This window comes from Nyctereutes procyonoides, unplaced genomic scaffold (assembly GCF_905146905.1).
Source record: "Nyctereutes procyonoides isolate TBG_1078 unplaced genomic scaffold, NYPRO_anot_genome, whole genome shotgun sequence".
Classification (NCBI taxonomy): Eukaryota; Metazoa; Chordata; class Mammalia; order Carnivora; family Canidae; genus Nyctereutes; species Nyctereutes procyonoides.
The window spans coordinates 2,590,155-2,616,931 of NW_026575118.1; the positions used below are offsets into that span (position 1 = coordinate 2,590,155).

Here is a 26,777-nt window from a genome sequence, read left to right on the forward strand (position 1 = left end):
ATTTAGTTTTATAGAGACAAACCGAAGTATTTAAAAAGAAACTAATCTGCTTGGCCTTTGCTAATCTATTTACAGAAGTTGAGGGCATGCAAGTTTCTGAATGAATGAGTTGGGTTTTGAAGGCTATTGCCTTTTGTTCTTCACTTTGGATTTCAAAGAGTAGTGCTCTTTTTTTATGAGGATTCTAATTTTGCCAAAATCCTGTTAAATTCTAAAAAAAAAAAAAAAAAAAAAAACCTATCATGGTTATTTATGTAAACGCTACTACTCCTGTGTATATTTTGGTAATATGATGGTTCAGGAAAGACACTTTGAGACACCTTCTGCATTTTGGGGATACTGTCAGTTCTGGCCTTTATTATTAGCAGATTCACTTTGATTAGCAAACTTTAATTTCAAGCTCATCTTCTCCATACACTAAGCATGTTTCCTTTCCCTAACTGAATTTCCTTCCTTGTTGGTGTATGCTTGTAGAATACAGACTCATTTTAATATTTTATGTGGAATAGGTGGAAGATAGCTCCTTCTATATAAAAATATTTGCCACACACTTGACGGGATGAGCACTGGGTGTTATTCTATATGTTGGCAAGTTGAACACCAATAAAAAATAAATCTATAAAAAAATATTTTCCACAATCAAATCTAAAATATTTTTTTGCACTGTAGTATTTTTAGGACCTTGTAAGATTTCCAACAGAAGAGAAATGGGTAGTTAGTATCATCATTCCCTCAATTGCCAGGTTCGGGAATCTGGGAATAATAAATTATTTTTCTCTCTCCTTCCTCTCATCCAGCTAGTCACTAAATCCAATCCTTTAAGTCTATATTTCCTTCTTTTTTTTTTTTTTTTTTTTAAAGATTTATTTGTTCATGAGAAACAGAAAGAGAGAGAGAGAGAGGGGCAGAGGGAAAAGCAGGCTTCATGCAGGGAGCCCAATGTGGGACTCAATCCCCGGTCTCCAGGATCAGGCCCTGGACTGAAGGCGGCACTAAACCGCTGAGCCACCCGGGCTGCCCAAGTCTATATTTCTAATCTTTCTCTGGTCAGTCCTCTTTCTTTCCATACCAGTTACCACAGTCCTGCTTCATCTACTACCACCATCATGTCTAATCCAAGACACCTACAGCAGCAGCCACTTTGTTCTTCCTGCCTCCCAACGCATCTCTAATTTATTCTTCATTTCAGACAGATTTTGTGAATATACAAATTATAATGTCCTTTTTCTGCTTAAAACATTTAGATGTTTTATTTTGCCTTAGCATAAAATCCAAATTCCTCATACTTCTTACTAGATTCTTTGTGATCTAGTTCTGACTTCACCTTTTTAGCTTTACCTTGTGTCAGGTTCTCTGCATCCCTCTCTCCCTTTCATTTTGAATCTGTGTTCTCACCTCCCATTTTTTATCTCTGTAACACTTATTTTCTGCCCTCCCACCGCCTCCCCAAGTCTGGCTAACAGTTTTGGAGTCTAAGTTTAAGTGTCCCTTTGATTGGGAAGTTTTCTCTGGTTTTACTTCATCTGAGTTATTTGTACCAATATATAGATTTCTGTCAGTCATAATATATTTTGTAATCATGTAATTGTTCTCCTCCCTACTTGAATTTACGTACACTCTGGAGAAAAGGGAATAAGTCTGACCTTTTTCCAGGAGAGTGGTTGGCTCCTAGAGTAGGTGCTCTGTACATTAAAGAAAAAAAAAAAAAGAACAAGTGATTTTGTTTCTTAATAGCTGTCATGATTTTGCCATAGTTAATGTATGTAGTAGAATATTCCAGTGTTTTTTTTTTTTAATTCTTTTTTTTTTTTTTTTATTCCAGTGTTTTTCAGTGAATCCTTACAGTTTTTCCACAGGAAGGCCAGTTTTCACTATAGCTTTGAATATTAACCGGGATTATAATTTTGTTTATTTATTTACAAAAGATTTTATTTATCCATGAGAGACACAGAGAGAGGCCGAGATACAGGCAGAGGAAGAAGCAGGCTCCCCACAAGGAGTCTGATGTGGGACTCGATACAGGATCCTGGGATCACACCCTGAGCCAGAGCCAGACGCTCAACCGCTGAGCCACGCTGGTGTCCCTATAATTTTAAAGGCATAATATTATCAGAACTGTTTTTAAAAGTTTATAGCAGAATGAATTCTGTGATAGTGTGACCTTTTATAATGCAAATTGGATATAATACAACTTTGCACTCTGTGATCACATTTTTTAGACCCTGCTTATAGTTTTATAAAGGTCTAGTTTTACTGTACTTTAAATTGTAAGGATGTGGCAAAATTATCAAATAGATGGTCAACTCTTGATTTGTGGGAAAGTTAAATCTTGCAAACAAACAAACAAACTTTGCAAATACAGCATTTGAAGTGCTCCATAACCTGCAGTGAAGTATTACTGGAAAATGTTTGTCTCCTTTGGACACTTGGTAAGAGACGAGTATACAAATGTAGGAGTGGAGAACACTATTGCCCTTAAGATGTGAATGCTGGAAGGTCAGCTAAGCTCATTCACTAGCTACTTGCTCCCACAAAACCAACCTTAGCAAAAAGACAAATTAGTATATATCACAGCTTTCAGTGTTGCTTGCAGACCATTGAAATAATAATTGTAGGGGATCCTTGGGTGGCTCAGTGGTTTAGCGCCTGCCTTTGGCCCAGGGCGTGATCCTGGAGTCCTGGGATTGAGTCCCACATCAGGCTCCCTGCATGGAGCCTGCTTCTCCCTCTGCCTGTATCTCTGCCTCTGTCTCTCTCTCTCCTCTCTCCATGTCTCTCATGAATAAGTAAATAAAATCTTAAAAAAAAAATTGTTAAATCTTTGAATACTGCTGTTTTGCTTTGGGAGCCTTTTTCCAGTATCATTTATCACTTGGTTGGGGGATGGGCCATCAATAGTAAATTAGGCAACCTCAGAGGAATTGTTAAGATTATGTTTATTACAGAAGATGGTGAATCTATGACATTGTTGAGTATCATGGGTTACCACAGGTTTGTGTGTGTGTGTATTTTAAGGTTTTCATACTTTTGCCAGTTTATGCCATAATTGAGCTATTGTACATTGACTAGCTAATAGGAACATAGTTTCCCTCGATCATATAAATTTAAAAATACAATTTAAAGAATTTTTCATCAGTGATCTTAGCTATGCAGGTCATGTCTAAAATGTCTAGACAGTAATTATAATTTGACTGCATTATTAGAAACTTTCTCAGGGGGCACCTGGGTAGCTCAGTGGTTGAGCATCTGTCTTTGGCTCAGGTCATGATCCCACAGGAAGCCTACTTCTCCCTCTGCTTATGTCTCTGCCCCTCTCTTGGTGTCTCTCATGAATAAATAAAATCTTAAAAAAAAAAAAGAAAGAAATTGTTTCCCAGGTCTGTGACATTTTTGCATTTGAAAATCATGCAGTGAAAAAAAAAGTCATGCAGTGTTCAGAAAGGTTTCTGGGGGAAAAAGGGAACACACTCTTATGGAAGAAACAAATTGCTACATTTGATCAGACCTTTGCAGTTTTGTTAATTCTTTCTGTACTCCTGATACTTCAGAGAAATATTGTTTCAGCAGTCCTGTTCTGCCAAATACAAGGAAGTTTCTTTCTTTTTTTTTTTAAAGGTCAGATCTTTCTTTTTTTAAAAATTTTATTCATGAGAGACAGAGAGAGAGGGGCAGAGACATAGGCAGAGGGAGAAGCAGGCGCCATGCAGGGAGCCCAATTTGGGACTTGATCCCGGGACTCCAGGATCACACCCCAAGCTGAAGGCAGACGTTTAATGGCTGAGCCACCCAGGTGTCACTACAAGGAAGTTTCTTGACGTGGAGGAAATTCCAGTGGTTCCTTCCTACTGACAGGGAAAATGCTAAAATGGTCTTAATGATCTGTAGGACAGCACAGGTTTCTTGTGTTTGTTACGCTTTTTCTTTCATTACTGCCAATTTCAATCCATTAGAAGATTGACAGCTATTGTAAATTATAATGTTAAATATTTCATACTTTAAAAAAGTTAGGGACAAAAAAAGCTAGAAAAGGTAGAAGAGGTAGATAGAAACTTTTACATTTCAATCTGTATGGTAAATTCCTCCCTATTTGGTTTATTCCTCAGAGTACTTATTATATACATCGATTCGTTTTTAAATTGTGATAAAATTCAACATTTTTAACCATTTTAAAGTACACAATTTTGTGTGAACTTTTAAAATAACATATTTCTTTTAAAGATCTTGTTAATTTATATGACAGAGCTCACGCACAAGCAGGGTGAGTGGCAGGCAGAGGGAGAAGCAGTCTCCTCGTGGAGCAGGGAGCCTGATGTGGTTCTCGATTCCAGGACTCTGGGATCATGACTTGAGCCAAAGGCAGACACTTAACCAACTGAGCCACCCAAGCACCCCGAAAATAACATATTTCTTCTGAAGAACCTAGATTTTTATCTTTCAGATAAAGTCCTGTAAAAGGCTGTAGCTCGACGGATCAAGAGTAGAGATTAGAAAAAAATGTCCTAAAGGAAATAACTGATTGTACTTTTTCAGTATTCATTTAATGAGTATTTATAGAATGCTTTCTATGTTCTAGGTACTAGAGATAACAGCTGAGAACAAAGTAGAGTCCCCATTTTAAGGAATTTGTGTTCTAGTGTGGTAGTGAAGGAATGCAGTTGATTCTAGTATGCACCTGGCCTTGCACCTGGCATTGGTGTAGTTTCATTTTCATATTGATTCTCTCAGTGTACAGTGTGGTATCTTTAATCTTTCTTGTTTAAAGAATATAGCTTTCTTGCTTAATGATAATATGAGACTTAATACAGTGTTTATATCAGATATTTACTTTCTTACTCCCTAAGTCACAGAAAAGTAAAAGATTCAAATAGTTTATTTACTGCACTTTTGTTAAATGTAAAAAAATGCATAACAAAATAGACAAACTTAACTGATCATTCTATTAGTTAAGTTTATAAAACTTTCCTTGGGAAGTGTTCTGCTAGTTGACCATATAGTATTTTTCAAAGAGATTAAATTTAAATTTATTCAGAGGTTATTGAGTTTGGAAGTGGATTTGAAGAAGTTATATTTATATCCTTTTTTTTTTCTTTTTTTTAAGTAATCTCTATCCCCAATGTGGGGTTTGAACTCATGATGCCAAAATCAAGAGTTGCATACTCTACTGACTGAGCCACTCTACCGACTGAGCCAGCCAGGCACCCCTATACTTTTTCTTTTATCCTCAACGGGCTTTTTTACATTTAGTGGAAATGCAACATATACTTGTTTATTAATGGTGAAGTAGTGTTTATTAATGGTGAAGTAGCAACCTAGGACATAGTTCAAAATATCTATGACTTTTTTCCGTATCCTTTTTTTAAAAAAAAGACTTATTTATTTATTCAGAGAGAGAGAGAGAGAGAGGCAGAGACATAGGCAGAGGGAGAAGCAGGCTCCCCGCAGGAAACCCAATGTGTGACTCAATCCAGGATCCTGGGATCACGCCCTGAGTAGAAGGCAGCTGCTCAACCACTGAGCCACCCAGGCGTCCTGGCATTTTTCCTTATAATTTTAATTATAGTAAATACAACTAAACAATTATTTGAATACTGAACAAAGACACTGTAGAGACACTATGCAGACTATTGTGGGGAACAAAAAGAATCACTGAAGGAGGTGAAGCCTCACAAGCATAAGATACCATGTGACAAGTTAGTGTAAGAGATGCCACGACAGAATTACAAATACTAAGAAGGTTATTCAAGATGAGAATTCATGTAGATTTCAAAAGTGGAATTCATCTCTATGATACAGCAGTCTAAGGTGGTTTCGAGAGCGTAAGGGACTTCAAATCTTAGTGAATGGGAGCTAGCTGAAGAATTAAACCAAGAAAAGACATTCCAGGTGGAGAAAATGGTATAGAAGAAATTGTAGAGGGGATCCCTGGGTGGCTCAGCGGTTTAGTGCCTGCCTTTGGCCCAGGGCATAATTCTGGAGTCCTGGGATCGAGTCCCATGTCAGGCTCCCTGCATGGAACTGGCTTCTCCCTCTGCCTGTGTCTCTACCTCTCTATCTGTGTCTCTCATGAATAAATAAAATCTTAAAAAAAAAAAAAAAAAAGAAATTGTGGAAACCAAAAGATCCATGTTTGGGAGGTCCTTTTTTGATTTTTGTTTTGATAGGTAAGGATGAGCCATTCACAGTTTTAGAGTAAGATAGTAATTTGACCAAAATATGCTTAAGGAAGTAAATCTGGCAATAAGATAATGTTACCTTGGGGTTATGCTCACCAGACCATTGAAAGTGTGGCTCCCAGATGGACTAGATTTGGGGATAATTTGTACTGTGTTACAGTTTAAACGAATAACAATATAGTTTCCTAAGGGAGGAAACTGATGAGGAGCCAAGGATTGAATATGGGAGAATGTTCATATGAAGAGGGAAACCAGAGGAAGAATTGAGAATTCAGAGTAACATAATGTGAAAATTTAAGAAGAAAAGTCTCTTAAAAATGGGTACTTGCTGATACCAGATGTCATAGAAAAGTCAGACTTAAGCAAAAAAAAAAAAAAAAAAAAAATCAGATTTGGAGTTTACAAGTTCATTGGTGACCATCAGGTGTGCTACTCAAAAGAAAAGGAGAGTAGAAATTTGAGAGGGATTAGATTGTGTATAGTGAGGAAATAAAAGAATGATTTTAAACACTTGTTCATGATGCTTGGCAGGAAAAAAAAGTATGCAAGATGAAAAAGTCAAGCAGTTTTTTTTTTTTTTTTCTCTGTAGAGACAGACCTCTGTATATTTGAAGGTAGGAGGGCATGGGTTAATAAGATAGTGATTTAAGGTAGTAGAGAAAAAAAATAAGGTAGTAGAGAAAAGATAATTGAATGAAAATAAAAGGGGATGGATGATATATCAAGGAAACAGTGGGACAATATCTAAGCCTTGAAGATGAGTGAAGACAGTCTTTCCATTTGAAATAGAGAGGATGAGTGTAAAGAGCAATCTTTAGAGATAGTGAGGAGAGAACTTGAGATAATTTGGGTTCCAAAGCCTAGAGATCTATTCAGTGAAGTAATCCACTCCATTTTAAGGAATAGGGAAAGTGGAAATGATTGGGGAAAACTTTGGAAACTGTCTGTTTTCTTTTAACTTTTTACACACAGATTTATAAACAGGTCAGTATTGTTACTTTCTTACAGTGTTCATTTTGCAGCCAGCTTTTCTTTTGATCAGAAAAAGCAGAACCTCTGTTATGAAAAAAGAATTAAGAAGCTTTTGAAATCTTTCCAGAAGTGCAATCTAAGGAACTTGCCATCAAATAAGTCAAAGATAAGGCAAATATTATGTTATATAAGAAAAATTAAAAAGGAAAAAATCCACAATGATGTGAAACTGTAAAATATGCCTAACTTGTCTGTTTTATCCTCCAAAATAAGAGGTTAAGTGAAGTAGACTTCCTTAAGTCCTCCAACATGTGACAGAAGTAGGACTTTTAAAAGGTCTCCTTACTTCCAGTCTAGTTTTTTATTTCACTACAGTTTTCTATAGGAAAGTCCTAAATCTATGTGATACATATAAGAGAGCCCAATATTATGGAGTGTTTGTTTGTTTTGTTTTTAAGAGCCAGGGTAGGGGGATCCCTGGGTGGCTCAGCGGTTTAGCACCTGCCTTTGGCCCAGGGCGTGATCCTGGAGTCCTGGGCTCCCTTCATGGGGCCTGCTCCTCCCTCTGCCTGTTCCCCCCCCTCCTTTTCTTTCTCTTTAATGGGTCTCAAAATTCTGTGACAGATTTTTGGTCAAGTTGTTTCCATTAAAAAGTACTGATTTTAAAAACTAATAACTTAAAACTGCCACACCCGTACAAAAACCACCAAATGGTCCACAAAACATTATCCTTTCCTTCTGAAGGTTTTACGATGCCTTGTTATCATTAACCAATCTTTTACTATTAGACTTAAATGGCCAATTGACACAAACAGTTCTGAGACCATTCTTCCACCACTGATTAAGACTGGGGTGGCAGGTATTGGGGATAGTATTCATTTAGCCTTCTGGGCAGACGTGGTGACTTTGCCAACTCCAGCTGCTTTCTTGTCCACTGCTTTGATGACACCCACAGCAACCATCTGTCTCACGTCACGAACAGCAAAACGGCCCAGAGGAGGATAGTCAGAGAAGCTCTCAACACATAGGTTTGCCAGGAACCATATCAACAATGGCAGCATCCCCAGATTTCAAGAACTTGAGACCATCTTCCAGCTTTTTTCCAGAACAATGATCTATCTTCTCCTGCAGCTCAGCAAACTTACAAGCAATGTGAGCTGTGTGTGACAATCTGGCACAGGTGCGTACCCAGCACTGATTTGGCCTGGATGGATCAGGATGATCACTTGAGCCGTGAAGCCAGCTGCTTCCATTGGTGGGTCATTTTTGCTGTCACCAGCCATGTTGCCATGACGAACATCTTTGACAGATACGTTCTCGACATTGAAGCCCACATTGTCCCAAGGAAGGGCCTCACTCAGAGCTTCATGGTGCATTTCAACAGACTTTACTTTAGTTGTAACATTGACCGGAGCCAAGGTGACCACCATGCTTGGCTTAAGAATACCAGGTCTCCACTCGGCCCACTGGGACAGTACCAATACCACCGATTTTGTAGGCATCCTGGAGAGGCAGACGCAAGAGCTTATCAGTTGGACGAGTTGGTGGTAGAATGCAGTCTAGAGCTTCAAGCAGTGTGGTTCCACTGGCATTCCCATCTTTACGGGTGACTTTCCATCCCTTGAACCAAGGCATGTTAGCACTTGGCTCCAGCATGTTGTCACCATTCCAACCAGAAATTGGCACAAAGCTACTGTGTCAGGGTTGTAGACAATTTTCTTAATGTAGGTGCTGACTTCCTTAACAATTTCCTCGTTTCTCTTCTGGCTGTAGGGTGGTTCAGTGGAATCCATCTTGTTAACACTAACAATTAGTTGCTTTACACCAGTGTATAAGCCAGAAGGGCATGCTCACGGGTCTCCCATTCTTGGAGATAGCTGCTTCAAATTCACCAACAGCAACAATCAGGACAGCACAGTCAGCCTGAGATGTGCCTGTAATCATGTTTTTTTTTTTTTTTTTTTTTGCAGTTTTATACCTTTATTTGACAATCAGCGATTAGTTCTCATCCACATTAACAGTCTGTAGATTTTTGAAAGTGGTGACAGGTACGTAGGTAACCAGCGTGTAGAGCTTGTTTGGTGAATCTTCATCCTCGTTACGTTTTCTGGACAACCGCACACGGATACGATATGGAACATTCCTTATTCCTTTGGCCCAGACAGCTTTGTTGAGCCTGGTGTCAATGCGCACATCTGGAGTTCCCATCTCCTTCATGGCAAATTTCCGGATCTCTTTGAGTGCCCGAGGGGCACGCTTCTTGAAACCCACTCCATGGATACGTTTGTGAATGTTGATGGTGTATTCTCTGGTCACTACCTCGTTGATGGCAGAACGGCCCTTCTTCTTCTCGCCACCCTTCTTTGCGGGAGCCATTCTGCCGGGCCCTAGTTGGAAAGGACTGTAATCATGTTTTTGATAAAGTCTCTGTGTCCTGGGGCATCAATGATGGTCACATAATACTTGCCAGTCTCAAATTTCCACAGGGAGATATCAGTGGTGATACCACGTTCACGTTCAGCCTTCAATTTATCCAAGACCCAGGCATACCTGAAGGAGCCTTTTCCCGTCTCAGCAGCCTCCTCAAATTTTTCAATAGTTCTTTGGTTGATCCCACCACATTTGTAGATCAGATGGCCAGTAGTGGTAGACTTGCCCGATTCTACATGTCCAATGACGACGATGTTGATGTGAGTCTTTTCCTTTCCCATTTTGGTTTAGGTTTAGCAGTGGTTTTCATGACACCTGTGTTCTGGCGGCATACCCATTGCAGCAAAGCTCTGCCTGTGTCTCTGCCTCTCTTTCCCTCCCTCCCTCTCTCTCTGTCTCTCTCTCTCTCTCTCTCTCTCTCTCTCTGTGTCTCTCATGAATGAATAAATAAAATACTAAAAAAAAAAAAAGGAGCCAGGGTGGGGGTTGGGGTTGGATAGGACAGGGCAGAGGAAGAGGGAGAGAGAAAACTCCAAACAGGTTCCACACCCAGCACAGAACCCAATGCAGAGCTGGATCTCACATCCCTGAGATCATGACCTGAGCTGAAATCAAAGACTCAGATGCTTAACCTACTGAGCCACCCAGGTACCCCAAAAGCCTGATAATTGAATACATGAGCCTATATAGAATACACGTAGCAAGTCCATTTATAGTAGCTTAAATTTGACCTAAAACTAATCTGTTCTTTATAATAAAACTTATTCAATTTTCCTAATATTTCCTGCCATATAATATAGATTATTTTTTAAAGATTTTATTTATTCATGAGAGACACAGAGACAGAGACATAGGCAGAGGGAGAAGTAGGCTCTCTGTGCAGAGCCCAACACAGGACTCGATCCCAGGACCCTGGGATCACGTGCTGGGCCCAAGGCAGATGCTCAACCATTGAGCCACTCAAGAATCCCTAGAAGAAAAAAAAAAAAAAAGAATCCCTAGAAGATTTTTTTTTTTTTAAAGTAAGCTCCATGCCCACCATGGGGCTTGAACTCATGACCCTGAAATCAAGAGTCCCCCGCACTACCAGCTGAGCCAGCCAGATACCCCTAATACAGAATACTTAAAATGAATTTTTGTCTTGATAATTACAGAAAGTTGTTTAGATGTTTGAAATTTCTTTTTGTGAATTTGTTTTCACTGACAAAATCATACGGTCATGGCAATATGCAGACATTTGTTGTGGAGGCTCAGAGATGATTTTCATGAACTTTAACATTACAGCTCAATTTAAAGATGAAAATAACTCAAGGGGCATTCTGAGAGTTACATATGGGTTGAGTGAGGGAAATCATTTTATGGGAAAGGAATTTGGGTCTGACTTAGTCTTAGAACTTTTAAATAACACCAGCTGTCAAAATTTTTTTTTCTCCCTTTTGTTCCACTATCTCTGAGTCACTGTTTACCAAATCCTGTAGCAAAACCTAATGAATGGGTAAAGCAAGGATTTAGATAGCCTTGAATTAATAAGGAGAAATATTGTGTCAGCAGGTGGGGGATGTGTCTGTGTGTAGTGTATATATAAAATAAATAAATTTTTAGTATGTCTTATAATTTCATTATAATCACTCTGTGTGCCATTCCATATTTTGGAAGCAGAAACTGTGTTGTAGTACTCTCTTTATACCTCTGGCTTTTTTATTACCTCACATATTTTTCTTGAAATCTGTCTTTCCTACATACCCTTAACTATAAATCTGAACCTTACCTCTTAGTGTTGTGTTCTGAAGCACTTGAAAACTTTTCCTAGTACCCTTACCATTCTTGATGGAAAAAGATCTCTTTTAGTTCTATTTCTTACTAGTTAAAATGATTTTGTGATTAGTGACTGACTAGTTTGATAAATACTACCAGAAAAAAGAAAAGAACAATCCTTCCCATTTCATTTGTCTCTTAAAGGTTTTTCTTATAAAAGGCTTTCAGAGCTTTGTTGTGTAATTTTTTAGCTCTTTGTGAAAAATAATCCCAGAAGTAAAATAGGAGCTTCATTGCAGCTTATTAATGCTTTTAATGCTCATGGTTAGCTTTGGGACCTTACTTGCTTTCTCTTCCTCATTGGATAAAATTTGAAAATGTATTCACTAAATCTCTCTTGTATAGGATTGGGTAGTATAACTTTGTCATTCTCCATCTTAAAAAAATTTTTTTTTGCAGATTTATTTATTTTAGAGAAAGCTAACACACGTGCTCGCCACGCACACACATATGCAAGGTGGGGGAGGGGGCAGAGGGAGAAGGAGAGGAGAAGCAGACTCCTTGCTGAGTGTGGACCCTGACTTGAGCTAGATCTCACCACCCTGAGATCATGACTTGAGCTGAAACCAAGAGCCGGATACTCAACTGACTGAACCACCCAGGTACCCCATCCTCCATCTTTTTAGAAGTACCCATTTATTCTTTATATGAAGTGTGAAGCTGCCTTCTTTTCATTACCTGTGGCATTCACTTGCCTTACTGAGCCTGATTAGTAGTGTGACAGGAAAGCTAGACCTATATTATGATATGTGGATAGGTGGTGGTAGTTACTTGTGACTTTGCCTTTCTAAAACCTTAGGTTTTTCATGTATCACAGTAACACTAAAGTCATAGTAAGTGTTCCTTTTTTTTTTTTCTTTACCTATTCCAGGTATATGGCACTGTGGTGTTATTCCAAACTTTATTCATTGGATAAATGGCAGAATTGGAATTTGAACTGTGTTGTTGTGGCTCTAGAATTGGTGCTGTTATGCTATATGCTTTTGGAGATGTTTTTCTTGGTGATCTTATTTATTGCCATTGTTTGTTACTTGTATACAAATGATCCCATATACCTATATGCCTTTATTCTCAACTCTTGTTGAACTTTGGTCTCTCCTAACTATCCTGTCCCTGCCACTAGTAAACTTGTCATCTATTTCCATATTTCCTCCACTAGTTCTTCCCTTTTTTTTTTTTAAGATTTTATTTATTTATTCATCAGAGAGAGAGGCAGAGGGAGAAGCAGGCTCCATGCAGGGAGCCCGATGTGGGACTCGATCCCAGGTCTCCAGGATCACGCCCTGAGCCAAAGGTGCTAAACCGCTGAGGCACCCAGGCTGCCCAGTTCTTCCCATTTTTTAAAATGACATCTTCATTTTCTAAGATTCAGAATCTGAGAGTCCTTTCATTTCCTTGATATTTCATTATTACACCATGTGTGTTTATCCCCTGCAGCATCTCTTCCAGCTTCTTTCTAGGCTTCTTGCCATGATTGTAGTTTAGGTCTGTACTTTCAGCTTAAAATTCTTTAAAACTTTTCTTCCATTATACTTCATGCTTCACACTGCTGCCAGATTAATCTTCCTAAAATGGAGCTCCAGTTCCATTGCTTTCTTGAATCAGGAAGGACCTTTGTGATTGACCTATTAAGGTCCATCTCATATACCACTTATTTTATAAAGCCTTTTCAGTATTACACAATTGGGGGTATATAGTATTTGTTCCCTCTGTTCCCACTCTTCAGAGCACTTTTCTTTTCTGACACGTTATTGTATCCTATATTCTAATCATTTTTGTACTTGCCTTCCTACTCACCCTACCCTCAATTGCAAGTTCCTTGGGAGTAGAGATTCTCCTGTAGCCCTAGGATAGGTCTTCGTTCATTAATGCTCAATACATTTATTTATTCATTTATTTTAAAATTTTTATTTATTCATGAGAGAGAGGCAGAGACACAGGCAGAGGGAGAAGCAGGCTCCATGCAGGGAGCCTGATGTGGGACTCAATCCCGGGTCTCCAGGATCATGCCCTGGGCTGAAGGAGGCGCTAAACTGCTGAGCCACCTGGGCTGCCCTGCTCAATACATTTATTGACTTAAACTTACATCTATGAAGAAATACATTTCAGAGTAATCCTTATCTTTTTGTTATTTTAGGCTTGACCGTCTTTTTATTTTACTGGATACTGGCACTACTCCAGTTACAAGAAAAGCTGCAGCACAGCAACTGGGAGAAGTGGTGAAGCTCCATCCCCATGAACTAAATAACCTTTTATCTAAAGTAAGAACTCTTTTTTTCTTTTAGCATAATGCAATTGTAGAAATTTGTCTGTGGATAGAAATATAACAGTAGAAATTGTCTTATTTTATTTTGTTGGCAATTTGTGGTCTTCAGATTCTATTAAATATCCTACTATTTCCATATATATATATGTATATATATTTAAATTTGGTCTTTTTCATTACAAGATTTAAAATATTTTGGGTTTTTTTTGCATCAAGTTTAACTATCTAAGCAATTTGACAAGATACAGCCTTTTGCCTGTGGCACAAATTTGAATCTGACCCAATTTGTTTATGAGCTAAGTTGTTAATCTAATTTGTTGTTGTCTGACTTGTTCTTAATGGCTAGTAATTATATCATAGTTGCTAGTCTTCAAAAGGATTGAGTACTCTGGGGAAATGATTGAAATATATGAGAAACTAGTTATTACATTTTTATTTATCATCTATTTGAAAGTGGAGGCTTTCTGCTTTGGTGGATCAGATTTTCATAATACTTGACCATATTCTTTCCCTAAGCAATGGCTGTATTTTTACTGAACTCTGGACTTGAAAAAGTGTGCCTATATGATGATAAGCAACACATTCCATGTGTTTAATAATTCTCTGCCATGCAGGGGCACCTGGGTGGCTCATTTGGTTGAGCCTCCAACTCTTGCTATTGGCTTAGGTCCATGATCTCATGGGTTGTGGGATCAAGCCCCACGTGGGCTCTGCCCTCAGTGGGGAGTCTGCTTGAAGATTCTTTCCCCTCTGTCCCTCTCCCTACGCCTTCCCCCATCATATGTGTGCACTCTCTCAAATCAATCAATCAATCAATCATTCAATCAATCTTAAAAAAAATTTTTTTTTCTGTCATGCAAAGTGAAAACTGGAGTGCTTTGTGTGTCGGGGGCCTTGAATGGGAAGGAGGATGGAAATGGGGTTGAGGAGCGATATGAAAATCCCAAGATACCTCTCTTCCTGCTGGTCTTACCCCTTCCTTTTTTTTTTTTATTTTTATTTTTTAGCATTTTATTATTTGAGAGAGCATATGAGCAGAGGAGTTGGGGGGGGGGGTAAGAGGGATAGGAAGAAGCAGATTCCCCACTGAGTAGGGAGCCCAACATGGGGCTCAGTCTCAGGACCCCAAACTCATGACCTGAGCCAGATGCTTAACTGACTGAGCCACCAAATGACCCTTACCCCTTCCTTTCATTCTCATTTATTCCTTCTTGATTCATATCAGTAGGAGTTATAAGCCCTTGTGAATAGACAAATCTGTACTTTATGGTTCCCACTATGAGGGCTGACAGTGACCGTCTTTTCCAGTATGTTTCACATTTAGATATTATTAGGACTTCCTAACCAATATGTAGATGAAGAGACAGTGATTTGACATCCATGAGCTCCATGTTCTCAGAATGGAGAAGGATGCGTATTAGACAATATTAAATATTATACTCATGTAGCAGGATAGAAAGGCATACCCATTTCTTTCTTATCCCAGGGGAAAGATGAAAGACTGAATGAGCTGAAACTGAAAACAGTGAGCAAAACTAATCTGTGCTGAACTGAGAAAAGGTTTCCAGCTTTCCAAGTGAATTCTGGTCTTCTTAGGTCCTGGCATATTGGCTGCCATGAAATAATTCCAAAAGAGGCATTCTCACCTCTTATCCTCATTTCTCTTCCCTCAGTGTTGTCCTGTTGCCTTTTGGTTTTGTTTTTTTAAACTACTTATTGTATAATTCAATTTCTTTATTGTACTATTTATTTGTTTATTTATTTATTTATTTATTTAAGATTTTATTTATTTATTCATAGAGACAGAGAGAGAGAGAGGCAGAGACCCAGGCAGAGGGAGAAGCGGGCTCCATGCAGGGAGCCCTATGTGGGACTTGATCCCTGGTTTCCAGGATCACGCCCTGGACTGCAGGTGGCACTAAACCACTGCACCACTGGGGCTGCCCTATGTATTTTTTTTTAAAGACTTTATTTATTTATTTATTCATTTATTCATTCATTCATTCATTCATTCATTCATTCATTCATTCATTCATTCGAGACACACAGAGAGAGAGGCAGAGACACAGGCAGAGGGAGAAGCAGACTCCATGCAGGGAGCCTGACATATGGGACTCGATCCTGGGTCTCCAGGATCACGCCCTGGGCTGAAGGTGGCACTAAACCGCAGAGCCACCCGAGTTGCCCCCTACTGTACTTTTTAAAAAAGGTTTTACTTTCAAGAAATCTCTACACTCAGTCTTACAATTCCAAAACTAAGAGTTATGTGCTCCACTCACTGGGCCAGCCAGGCATCCCTCAATGATTTTAGATATGTGCAATCATTATCAGTCTAATTTTAAAACATTTTTATTTCCCCAAAAAGAAATTTCATGCGCATTAGCAATCATTCTCCTTCCCATTCCTAGTCTTAGGCAACTCCTAATCTACTTTCTGCCTATAGATTTGCCTATCCTGAAAGTTTTATATAAATGTGATTGGTTTCCTTCACATTTAAAATAATATTTTTAAGGTTTTTTTTATCTTGAAGCTTATCTCATTACTTCGTTCTTTTTTTATTGCCAAATATTCCATGTATGGATATGATATTGAATATATTATATGGATATACCGTATCTTATTTTTCTGTTCTTCAGTTAATGCACATTTGGGTTGTTTCCATTCTTTGGCCTTTGATGAATAATGCTGCTATTAAAATTCATGTACAAGTTTTTGTATGGGTGTATGTTTTTCTATTCTGTGTATAGAATTGCTGGATCATATAATAACTATGTTTAATTTTATGAAGAACTAGGAGACTGTTTTCCAAACTGGCTCCGTTTTTTTATACTACTGTTAGTAGTGTATGAGAGAGCTGATTTTTCTACATCCTTGCTGATGCTTGTTATTAACTGACTTTTATCATTTCCATACTAGTGAATGTGAAGTGATATGTCATTGTAGTTTTGACTTGCATTTTCCTGGTGATTAGTGATGTTGAACATCTTTTCATGTGTGAATTGACCTTTGGTATATCTTTTTGAGAACTGTCTCTTTAGATCCTTTGCTCATTTCTTCTTTTGAGGAGGGGGCAAAGGGAGAGGAAGGGAGAATCTTTTTTTTTTTTAAAGATTTTATTTAGGGATCCCTGGGTGGCGCAGCGGTTTAATGCCTGCCTTTGGCCCAGGGCACGATCCTGGAGACCCGGGATCGAATCCCACGTCGGGCTTCCGGTGCATGGAGCCTGCTTCTCCCTCTGCCTGTATCTCTGCCTCTCTCTCTCTCTCTGTGTGACTATCATAAATAAATGAAAATTAAAAAAAAATAAAGCTTTTTTTATTTATTCATGAAAGACACCGAGAGAGAGAGGCAGAGACACAGGCAGAGAGAGAAGCAGGCTCCATTCAGGGAGGCTGACGTGGGACTTGATCCCGGGTCTCCAGGATCAGGCCCTGGGCCAAAGGAGGCACTAAACCGCTGAGCTCCCTGGGCTGCCTGTCAGCTGGGATTTTGATAGGAATTTTGTTGAATCAGTAGATCAATTTAGGGAGTATTACTGCCTTAACAATTTAAAATTTTTAGATCCAAGAACATGAGGTATTATGTTTCTGTTTTTGTTTTATTAGAGAGCAGTAGAGAGAGAGCAAGCATGAGTTTGGGGCACAGGGAGAGGGAGAAGCAGGCTACCCACTTAGCAGGGAGTCCGAGTGGGGCTTGATCCCAGGACTCTGGGATCAGGACCTCAGCTGAAGGCTTATACTTAACTGATCGAGCCGCCGAGGTGCTCCAAGGTGTCTTTCTGTTTGTTTAGATCTTATTTCATTTCTTTCAGTGGTATTTTGAATTTTTTCTAGTTTTCAGTGTATGAGTCTTTAAGTTTATTTTTAAGTATTTTAAACTTTTCTATATAAATGGGATTTTAAAAATTTTATTTTCAAATTGTTTATTGAAAGTACGTAGCAGAACAGTTGATTTTTGTATCCTGATCTTATATCTTCCAATCCTGCTAAACTCATTTATTTTTTTTTCTGCTAGTTTTTACAACTTAACTCTTTGCATTAAGTAATGGGACTTAATGAAAATACACATTTTGTTTTTTACTATATTAAAAGGTAAGTTATTTTTTAAATGCATTTAATTATTTTTTAACTAAAAGTTTTCTGTTTCCTTTTTTTTAAGATGTGATATTTCCTGTGAATGATAGAATCTTATAAATGATGTAATTTCAAGATTTTTTATATAAATTTATATATAAAGCCCAAGGGCTGATAAACTAAGAACAAGTAAATTTGTATTTCTCTGTTCTGGTTACTTTGAACAAATGATATTTTTGGTATAACTGTTTTGTCTTATGATTTTTTAAGGTGTTGATATATTTAAGGAGTACAAATTGGGATACTCGAATTGCAGCAGGACAAGCTGTTGAAGCTATAGTGAAAAATGTACCTGAGTGGAATCCAGTACCAAGAACCAAACAAGGTGCTTTTAAGTGGTAAAAGTAGTTTGCAGTACAATCTACCTATAGAATTAACTATACTGCACATTTTTTATTTTAATAATTTAATGATAATTATAATCTAAAAATTGTATTTTAAATTTTAATGATTAGATAATAAAATTTAAAGGCTTAATTTTCAGGTGTAGCTTTGTCAGGAAATGACAATAAGGTGATTTTCACCATGCTTTTAAAAGACTACTAAACTATGTTTTTGTGTATGTTTTTTAAATTATTAACTGTACAGTATGCTTGATATAAAGAGATTATTGCTTCCCTCAAGGAATTTATGTCCTAAAAACAGAAACTAAATCAGTGCAATGTAAATATTTCAAGCAGTGCTTTTTTCTTGTTGCTGGGAGAATTAGTGTAATTATTTTCTAAATTTAAGCACAATTATGTATAGCTATTTGGAGGGGCCTTTAGTTTTTAATGTGACCTTTAGATGTCTTTGAGTGGAAATTATTTTTCTGACTGCTTGCAACAATATTTAAAAATGATTGTATGCTTTTAAAAATTTATAAATGTATACATCTCAGTTAAGTGAAAATTTAACTTGGTGGTGCAATTTGATTTCATTTTCAAGTTACTTTGATGACATCATTTTTATCATGCATTTTATTTTAGCTTGTCTAAAATTTTGCTTTAATTATATGGCATCTTTTATGTTAAATGACTGTATTAATTTGTCCTCTCTCATCAAATGAAGCATAACCAGAAAAAAGTTATAACTTGTTTTAGAAAAGAGCTTTTTCTTTTTCAGCTTATTTTCCCTGCTTCTTTTGGTATATAGAGATATTAGAACTCATATTCTTTTTATAAAACATTATATTAGTTACACCAGCATTAAGGTTTATGGTAAGGTTGCTTGTCATCACTGGAAAATTAAAGCAATTATACTTTAGTTTAATAAATGAATTATATGCAAGTGCCAGCTAAATAAACTGTTAAGTCAGTGAACAGTTACAATATATTTAAAAATTTTTAATGGCATAACCTTTTTTTTTTTTTTTGAGGAAAGAAAGCATTTTACAGAGGATTTTAGGCCTTAAAATATGTAATTTTAGCAGTTTATCAGGAGTTTATAATTTGCTCATATTATGAGGAGTCCTATTGAATGAATAATTGCTTTGTGTCATAGATATTCCTCAGGTATAGGGACAAATGATGCTTGTTGGCTTATATTTGAATATATTCTGTGAATATATTTGTTTTCCAAGTTAGCACTGTAGTGTACTCAGGCTGTTATTTTGGTATTTTTATTTTATTTTATTTTTTTTTTATTTTGGTATTTTTAAACAGTTAATGGAGACAATATGATATTTAACATATATATTGCCATATGGGATGCATTTCTTTATATAATAATGTGCTTTTGTAGTGAAAAACAGCTATACATACACCCACTGATGTTCTGATAGATTGTAGAAGGGGATCCACCAACTAAATAGTTTATTCATAAGTAAGAGCTGATCATAAATCACAATAGCTTTTCTATTTCTGCCTTTTACTTAAAATGTTACATACACAACCACCCCAAGTGGTGCTATTTTCTTTCATTCTACCTTTTGGTTTTGTGATCAAATTAAATATTTTCAACCTCATTTAGAATCTACTTCAGAAAGTGCTATGGAAGATTCACCTTCTACAGATCGATTGAATTTTGACAGATTTGATATATGTAGATTGTTACAACATGGGGCATCACTTTTGGGATCTGCTGGTGCAGAATTTGAAGTACAAGATGAAAAATCAGGTATGTAGTAGTCCTGTAGAAGAAAGTCTGAAATGTGTGTGTTTAATTTATCACTTGATATGCTACGTATCAGTCATGCAAAGTCTTATTAATAGATGTTACAAAATGTAAATTGAAGTTTGTGGTTGGGAAAGAGGAGGCATTGTAGGTAGAGAAGATAACCAAAAGTACTTGGTCTAGGGTACCCCGGGTGGCTCAGTGGTTTAGCGCCTGCCTTCAGCCCAGGGCGTGATCGTGGAGACCGAGGATTGAGTCCTGCATCGGGCTTCCTGCATGGAGCCTGCTTCTCCCTCTGCCTGTATCTCTGCCTTTCTCTCATGAATAAATAAAAATTTAAAAATAAATGAATAAATAAATGTATTGAGCATTAATGAACGAAGACCTGTGTGTTAACATTAGTTAACTAATAACTAGCATTATTAGTTTCAGGGGTAGAATTTAGTGACTCATGTTACCTGGTGCTCATTACATCAAGTACCCTCCTTAATGCCTGTCACCCAATTACCTCATCCCACAAATCTACCTCCCTTCCAGCAATCTTCAGTTTGTTTCCTAGAGTTAAGAATTTCTTGTGGTTTGCCTCCTTCTCTGTTTTTATCTCATTTTTCCTTCCTTTCCCCTATGTTCATCCTGTTTTGTTTCTTTAATTACACTTAGTGTAATACCCTTTGGTTCCATCCATGTTGTTGTAAACAGCAAGATTTCATTCTTTTTGATGGCTGAGTGATATTCCATTACACATACACAACCATACCTCCTTTATTCATCTGTTGGTGGATATCTGGATTCTTTCCATAGTTTGTCTATTGTGGACATTGCTGCTATAATAAACATTGGAGTGCAGGTACCCCTTAGAATCACTATGTTTAGGGATCCCTGGGTGGCGCAGTGGTTTGGCGCCTGCCTTTGGCCCAGGGCGCGATCCTGGAGACCCGGGATCGAATCCCATGTCGGGCTCCCGGTGCATGGAGCCTGCTTCTCCCTCTGCCTGTGTCTCTGCCTCTCTCTCACTGTGTGCCTATCATAAATAAAAAAAAAAAAAAAATTAAAAAAAAAAAAGAATCACTATGTTTATATTCTTTAGGTAAATACATAGTAGTGCAATTGCTGGTCATAGGATAGCTCTATTTTTAAGTTTTTGAGGAACCTCCATACTGTTTTTCAGAGTGGCTGTACCAGCTTGCATTCCCACCAGCAGTATGAGTATTCCCCTTTCTCCACAGCTTTACCAACATCCGTCATTTCCTGACTTGTTAATTTTAGCCATTCTGATTGGTGTCAGGTGGTATCTCATTGTGGGTTTTTTTTTAAATTTTATTTATTTATTCATGAGAGACACACAGAGAGAGAGGCAGACAAAGGCAGAGGGGGAAGCAGGATCCATGCACCGGGAGCCCGACATGGGATTCGATCCTGGGTCTCCAGGATCACACCCTGAGCCAAGGCAGATGCTTTAACCACTAATCCACCCACGCATCCCTCATTGTGGTTTTGTTTTGTATTTCCCTGATGCCGAATGATTTTGAGCATTTTTTCATGTGTCTGTTAGACATTTGTATGTTTTCTTTGGAGAAATATCTGTTCATGTCTTCTGCCTGTTTCTGGACTGGATTATTTGGTTTTGGGGTGTTGAGTTTGATAAGTTCTTTATAGACTAGGCCTTTATCTGATCAGACATTTGCAAATATCTTCTCCTATTCTGTAGGTTGTCTTTGGGTTTTGTCGACTGTTTCCTTTGCTGTGCAAAAGCTTTTTATCTTGAAGTCCCAATAGTTCATTTTTGTCTATGTTTCCCTCACCTTTGGAGATGTGTCTAGCAAGAAGTTCCTGTGGCTGAAATCAGAGAGGTTGCTGCCTGTGTTCTCTAAGATTCTGATGGATTCCTGTCTCACATTTAGGTCTTTCATCCATTTTGAGTTTCTTTTTGTGTATGGTGTAAGAAAGTGGTCCAGTTTAATTCTTTTGCATGTGGCTGTCCAATTTTCCCAACACCATTTGTGTTTTTTTTTTTTTCCCAACACCATTTGTTGAAGAGACTTTTTTTTCCATTGGATATTCTTTATTGCTTTGTTGATGATTAGTTGACCTTAGAGTTGAGAGTCCATTTCTGGGTTCTGTATTCTGTTCCATTGTTCTTTGTGTCTGTTTCTGTGCTAATAGTATACTGTCTGAATGATTACAGCTTTGTAATACAGCTTGAAGTCTAGGACATTGTATTTCAAAGAACAAAACTCCGCAAGTGACTCTGATATGTAACTAGGATTGGGAACCCCAATTTTTGGGCAACTCAGATTTTAATGCTGATAAGTCTCAGTATGCTGAACAGTGGTCATTTAAAATTCTCTAATTAGATTTTCTTTACATGTCTGCTTATCTGTGTTTTCTCATATATGAAGGACACATGCAGATTTAGTATAGGTGCTAGTTTGATTTTCCTTTGCATTTGTACAGGTTATTTTCTCCAGTAGAAATGAGAGGACTGATTTTGGGTTCTGTGTAAGTGTCATGGACTTGTGATCCAGCATTCTTCACTTTTGGCTGCCTAGGGTTTTTCCCTCAAGGTAGAACAGTCTTAAATTAAAAAAAAAAAAGCTTTATTGAGATATAATTCACATACCATAAAATTCACCCATTTTTAAAGTGTACATTTCAGGGGCAGCCCCAGTGGCGCAGCAGTTTAGCGCCGCCTGCAGCCCAGGGCGTGATCCTGGAGACCCTGGATCTAGTCCCACATCGGGCTCTCTGGATGGAGCCTGTTTCTCCCTCTGCCTGTGTCTCTGCCTCTCATTCTCTCTCTGTCTCTATGAATAAATAAATAAAATCTTAAAAAAAAAGTGTACATTTCAGTGGTGCTTAATATATTCACACATATATGCCTTCAATTTTAGAGTATTTTCCTTATCTCAAGAAGAAACCCTAAATCCTTTATCTATCAACCTCCTACTCCCTACTTCCTTCCCTCCCCTTCTAGGCCTTAAGCATCTTTCTGTCTCTGCCAGTTCTGGACAGTTCTTATGAATGGAATCATATAATTAATGTGGTCTTTTGTAACTGGCTTCTTAGCAGACTTTCTAAGGTTTATCCATCCTGTAGTATATAGCAGTACTTATTTCATTTTGTTTCCCTAAATAGTTTTTATTACTGTTACCAGATGTATCTATCAGTTTTTTAATTATGGTAGAATACAGATAACATAAGATTTACATTTTAACTATTTTTAAACATATATTTCAGTAATATTAAGTACATTTACATTGTTGTGAGCCAATCTCCAGAACTCTCTTCATGTTGCAAAACTGAAACTTTATACACTAGTCCCCCTTATCCACAAAGGACATATTTCAAGACCCCCAGTGGTTGCCTGAAACTGTAAGTAGTACCAAGCCATATGTATTCTGTTTTTTCCTATACATACAGAACTATAATAAAGTTTAATTTATAAATTAGGCACAGTGAGAGATTGACAACAATAAAATAGAACTATTATAATAATGCATTTTTAAAAATTATTTATTTATTCATGAGAGACACAGATAGAGAGAGAGGCAGAGACACACAAGGAGAAACAGGCTCCATGCACGAAGCCCAATGTGGGACTTGATCCCAGGACTCCAGGATCACGCCCTGGGCCAAAGGCAGGTCCTAAACTGCTGAGCTACCCAGGGATCCCCATAATAATGTACTTTAATAAAAGTTATATAAATCTCTCTTGAAATATTTTACTGTAATGTACTTACCCTTCTTGTGATGATGTGAGATGATAAAATGCCTATGTAATGTGATGAAGTAAGGTGAATGACCTAGGCAATGTGATGTAGCGTTAGGCTATGATTGACCTTCTGACAATATGTCAGGAACAAGATCATCTGCCTCTGGGCTACACTTGAACCACAGAAAGTGAAACGATGGATGAGTGGGGGTTAAACAATTCCCGTTCTTCCCTCCCTCCAGCCCCTAGTAACCACCATTCTACTTTCTGTTTTTGTGAATTTGACTATCCTAAGTACTTCATATAAGTAGAGTCATAACAGTATTTGTCCTTTTGTGATTGGCTTGTTTTGCTTAAGATAATCTCCTCAGGGTTCATATATGTCATAGCATGTATCAGAATTTCCTTCCTTTTTAAGGCTGAGTAATATTCCAATGTGTGTTTATGCCACATTTCGTTTATTCATTCACCCATCTGTGGATATTTGGGTTGCTTCTACATTTTGGTATTGTAAATAATGCTGTTGTGAACATGGGTATACAAATATCTATTTGAATTCCTGCTTTTGGTTCTTGGTTATATACCCAGAAGAGAATTACTGGATCACATTGTATTTTTATTTTTAATTTTTTTAGGAACTGCCGAACTGTTTTAATAGTGGGTATACCATTTTACATTCACAAAAATTTCTAGTTTCTCTACATCCTTGCTGTGTTGGGGGGCCCATAGGTGGCTGTTAAATTAACATGCAGATTATGACCTGCTGAATGAGAATGCTCAAACTACCCGCATGGAATTGGCATGTAGCCCCTCAACATCAAGTTCCCATTTTGCGGAAGTGAAAACCCCAGATTGTTTTGATGGAAGGCACGATTTCAATTCACTCACACAAGGGAAATAAAATCACTTTGGGTGTGGAGCCTTCTTTAAAAATAAATAAGTTTATTTCCACAGGAATGGATCTCATTTTACATATATTTGATAATTCATAGTAGGACAATGTGGGAATCTCAGTGAAAAGTCTTAGAGTGATTTGTTAGCTAGAACACTATTTTTAAATCATAGTTAGGACAGAGATAATGAATATGGTTGGTTTTATTGTCAGGAGGGGTGTTTTAATAGTTAAAATTAAAAAAATTAATCAAGTTTGATCTTCATTTATTAGACTTCTTATCTGATTTGGAGGAAATCTATTTCTTTTCTTTGTAAAGGTGAAGTGGATCCTAAAGAGAGGATAGCACGCCAACGGAAACTATTACAGAAGAAACTTGGTCTTAATATGGGAGAAGCCATTGGAATGAGTACTGAAGAACTCTTCAATGATGAAGATTTGGATTATACCCCAACTTCGGCAGCCTTTCTAAACAAACAACCTGTAGGTAAAATCTTTGGTTGTTTGATTACAAGTAATAATACAGAGGTTTTGTTTCACTTTTCCATGTAATTACAATTAAAAAAAAATACTATTCTTAATTCTGCTAATTCCTGCTTGCTCCACCGTAATTTAGTGTCTTCATAAATTGGATTTCTGATAACACATCCTAAAGAGACAGAAGTTCAGCCTATTGTAGACTCTGGATTGACAGATTAAAAAAAGCTGTGGTTGACCTTTTAGGAACCACTGCTACTGAGAGATCCTAGTTGCTTTTTCCTTTGTTCTTTAGTTAAAAAAAATATATATATATATTTGAGAGATTGGAAGATAATAAGGGCTAGTATTAATGATACTAGAGATCTTTAGATCTATGATTTATTCTTTTGAGGAAGTAACAGACATGATAACAACACTTTCAAACAATACAAAAAGGTATACAATATGAAATAAAAGAAGTTTTAGATAATTGTTGGACACCCATGTCTCCATGCCCCATAAGCAACCCTTTATAAGTTACTTTACACAAGTATTTGTATCCTGTTAAGCCATATTTACATTTTCCCACTGCAAATAGCTGAATATGTAAGTATATATAGATCATACATTTTTTTTTTACTTTTCTGCATATCCATTTAATTTTTTTTAATTGGAGATCATACATTTTTTTGATAGCTTGATAGTTCTGCTCTGTATTCCTTTCTTTTCTCTATTTTTCCAGTTCCCCTTGGATGCCTACATACTGCTGCTTTGTTTTGTTTTGTTTTTATTTTTTTCCTGTTAATGTCCCAAACTGTTTAAGCTCCAGTAAAAGTTGTGGCTCTCTCCTCAGAAAAATTCATGTATAAGTGAAACATTACCATTCAGGGATTTGGTATTCTTTCCTCTTGCCCCTGCAGTATCTTTTAGCATTTCCTGGTCCTTGTTAAGAATTTCTGCTTTGTCCTGAAACACTTATCTTCTCTCTCTTTTGGTCTTTTCCTTTGCCTTTTACACTAGTTGTTTTCTAAACCATCAGAATTTGCAAACTCTTTTTTAGGGCTAAGGGAGTGTGTGTTGATGAATAGCTTTTGCAGACAAAATAATTGGAAAATTCCAGAGGAAAAAAAGAGGTAGATGATAATAACACCAGGAAGGAACAGAAAGAAATGGGATACAAAGCATGAAGTAGAAATAAAAAAGAAGAAAATAGAATAAAGGAGAATAAAAATGTAGTAATGTGATTACAATGTGGTAATTGTGTATGGTATCTTAAGAAAAAAGGTGTGTCAGGTATATTAGAGAAAATGGGCTGTTGACAGAATAGTTGTTTGTCGGATGGGCAACAGTCAGTTTGAAGTTGGCAAGATCCAAGTTGGATTGGCCTTATATGTCATGGACCTTTGGGAAGAGTTGTTTAATGCTACTTGTTGCTATAGTTTCATCACTATTTGTATTTATGCCAGTGTTCCCTGGACCAAGACTATAGTAGGGCATCAGTACTAGTGACCCTGATTGGTTGTCAAAGTGTGGATTTCAGTTGAATCTTAATCAGATGAGTGCAGAAAGGATTTTTAGGGTTGAGTTCAAAATATTTCTACCTCACAGACTTTATAATGTCTCCCAAGAATGAAAAAGACAGCAAAAACAGTAGACAGGGTAACCTGGGTGGTGCATTCAGTTGAGTGTCCGCTCAGGTCATGATCTCAGGATTGTGAGATCAAGCCCAGGGTCGGGCTCTGAGCTCAATGAGGAGTCTGCTAAGGTTTCTCTCTCCCTCTACTTCTGCCGTTCCCTGTGCACACACACACTCTCTCTCTCTCTTAAGTGA

The 26,777-nt window shown here is 37.4% G+C and overlaps 2 protein-coding genes across 3 annotated transcripts in view; one reads left to right on the plus strand and one right to left on the minus strand.

Annotated features, from left to right (window-relative positions):
- The window catches only part of BTAF1 (B-TFIID TATA-box binding protein associated factor 1), a 94,550-nt gene that overhangs the window by 1,771 nt on the left and 66,002 nt on the right, over positions 1–26,777 (plus strand). Inside the window, exons 2-5 of one of the 2 annotated variants that reach the window (XM_055334420.1) lie at positions 13,528–13,651; positions 18,000–18,114; positions 19,740–19,886; positions 24,807–24,970. In XM_055334420.1, the coding sequence (XP_055190395.1) occupies positions 13,528–13,651; positions 18,000–18,114; positions 19,740–19,886; positions 24,807–24,970 (550 nt within the window). Of the gene's footprint in view, positions 1–13,527; positions 13,652–17,999; positions 18,115–19,739; positions 19,887–24,806; positions 24,971–26,777 lie in introns of those variants that run through there. The other variant, XM_055334421.1, reaches the window with a different exon arrangement.
- LOC129515526 (60S ribosomal protein L31) lies at positions 9,116–9,540 on the minus strand. The gene has a single exon (XM_055334422.1). It carries the CDS (start codon positions 9,519–9,521, stop codon positions 9,144–9,146), a length of 378 nt encoding a protein of 125 aa, XP_055190397.1. The 5' UTR covers positions 9,522–9,540; the 3' UTR covers positions 9,116–9,143.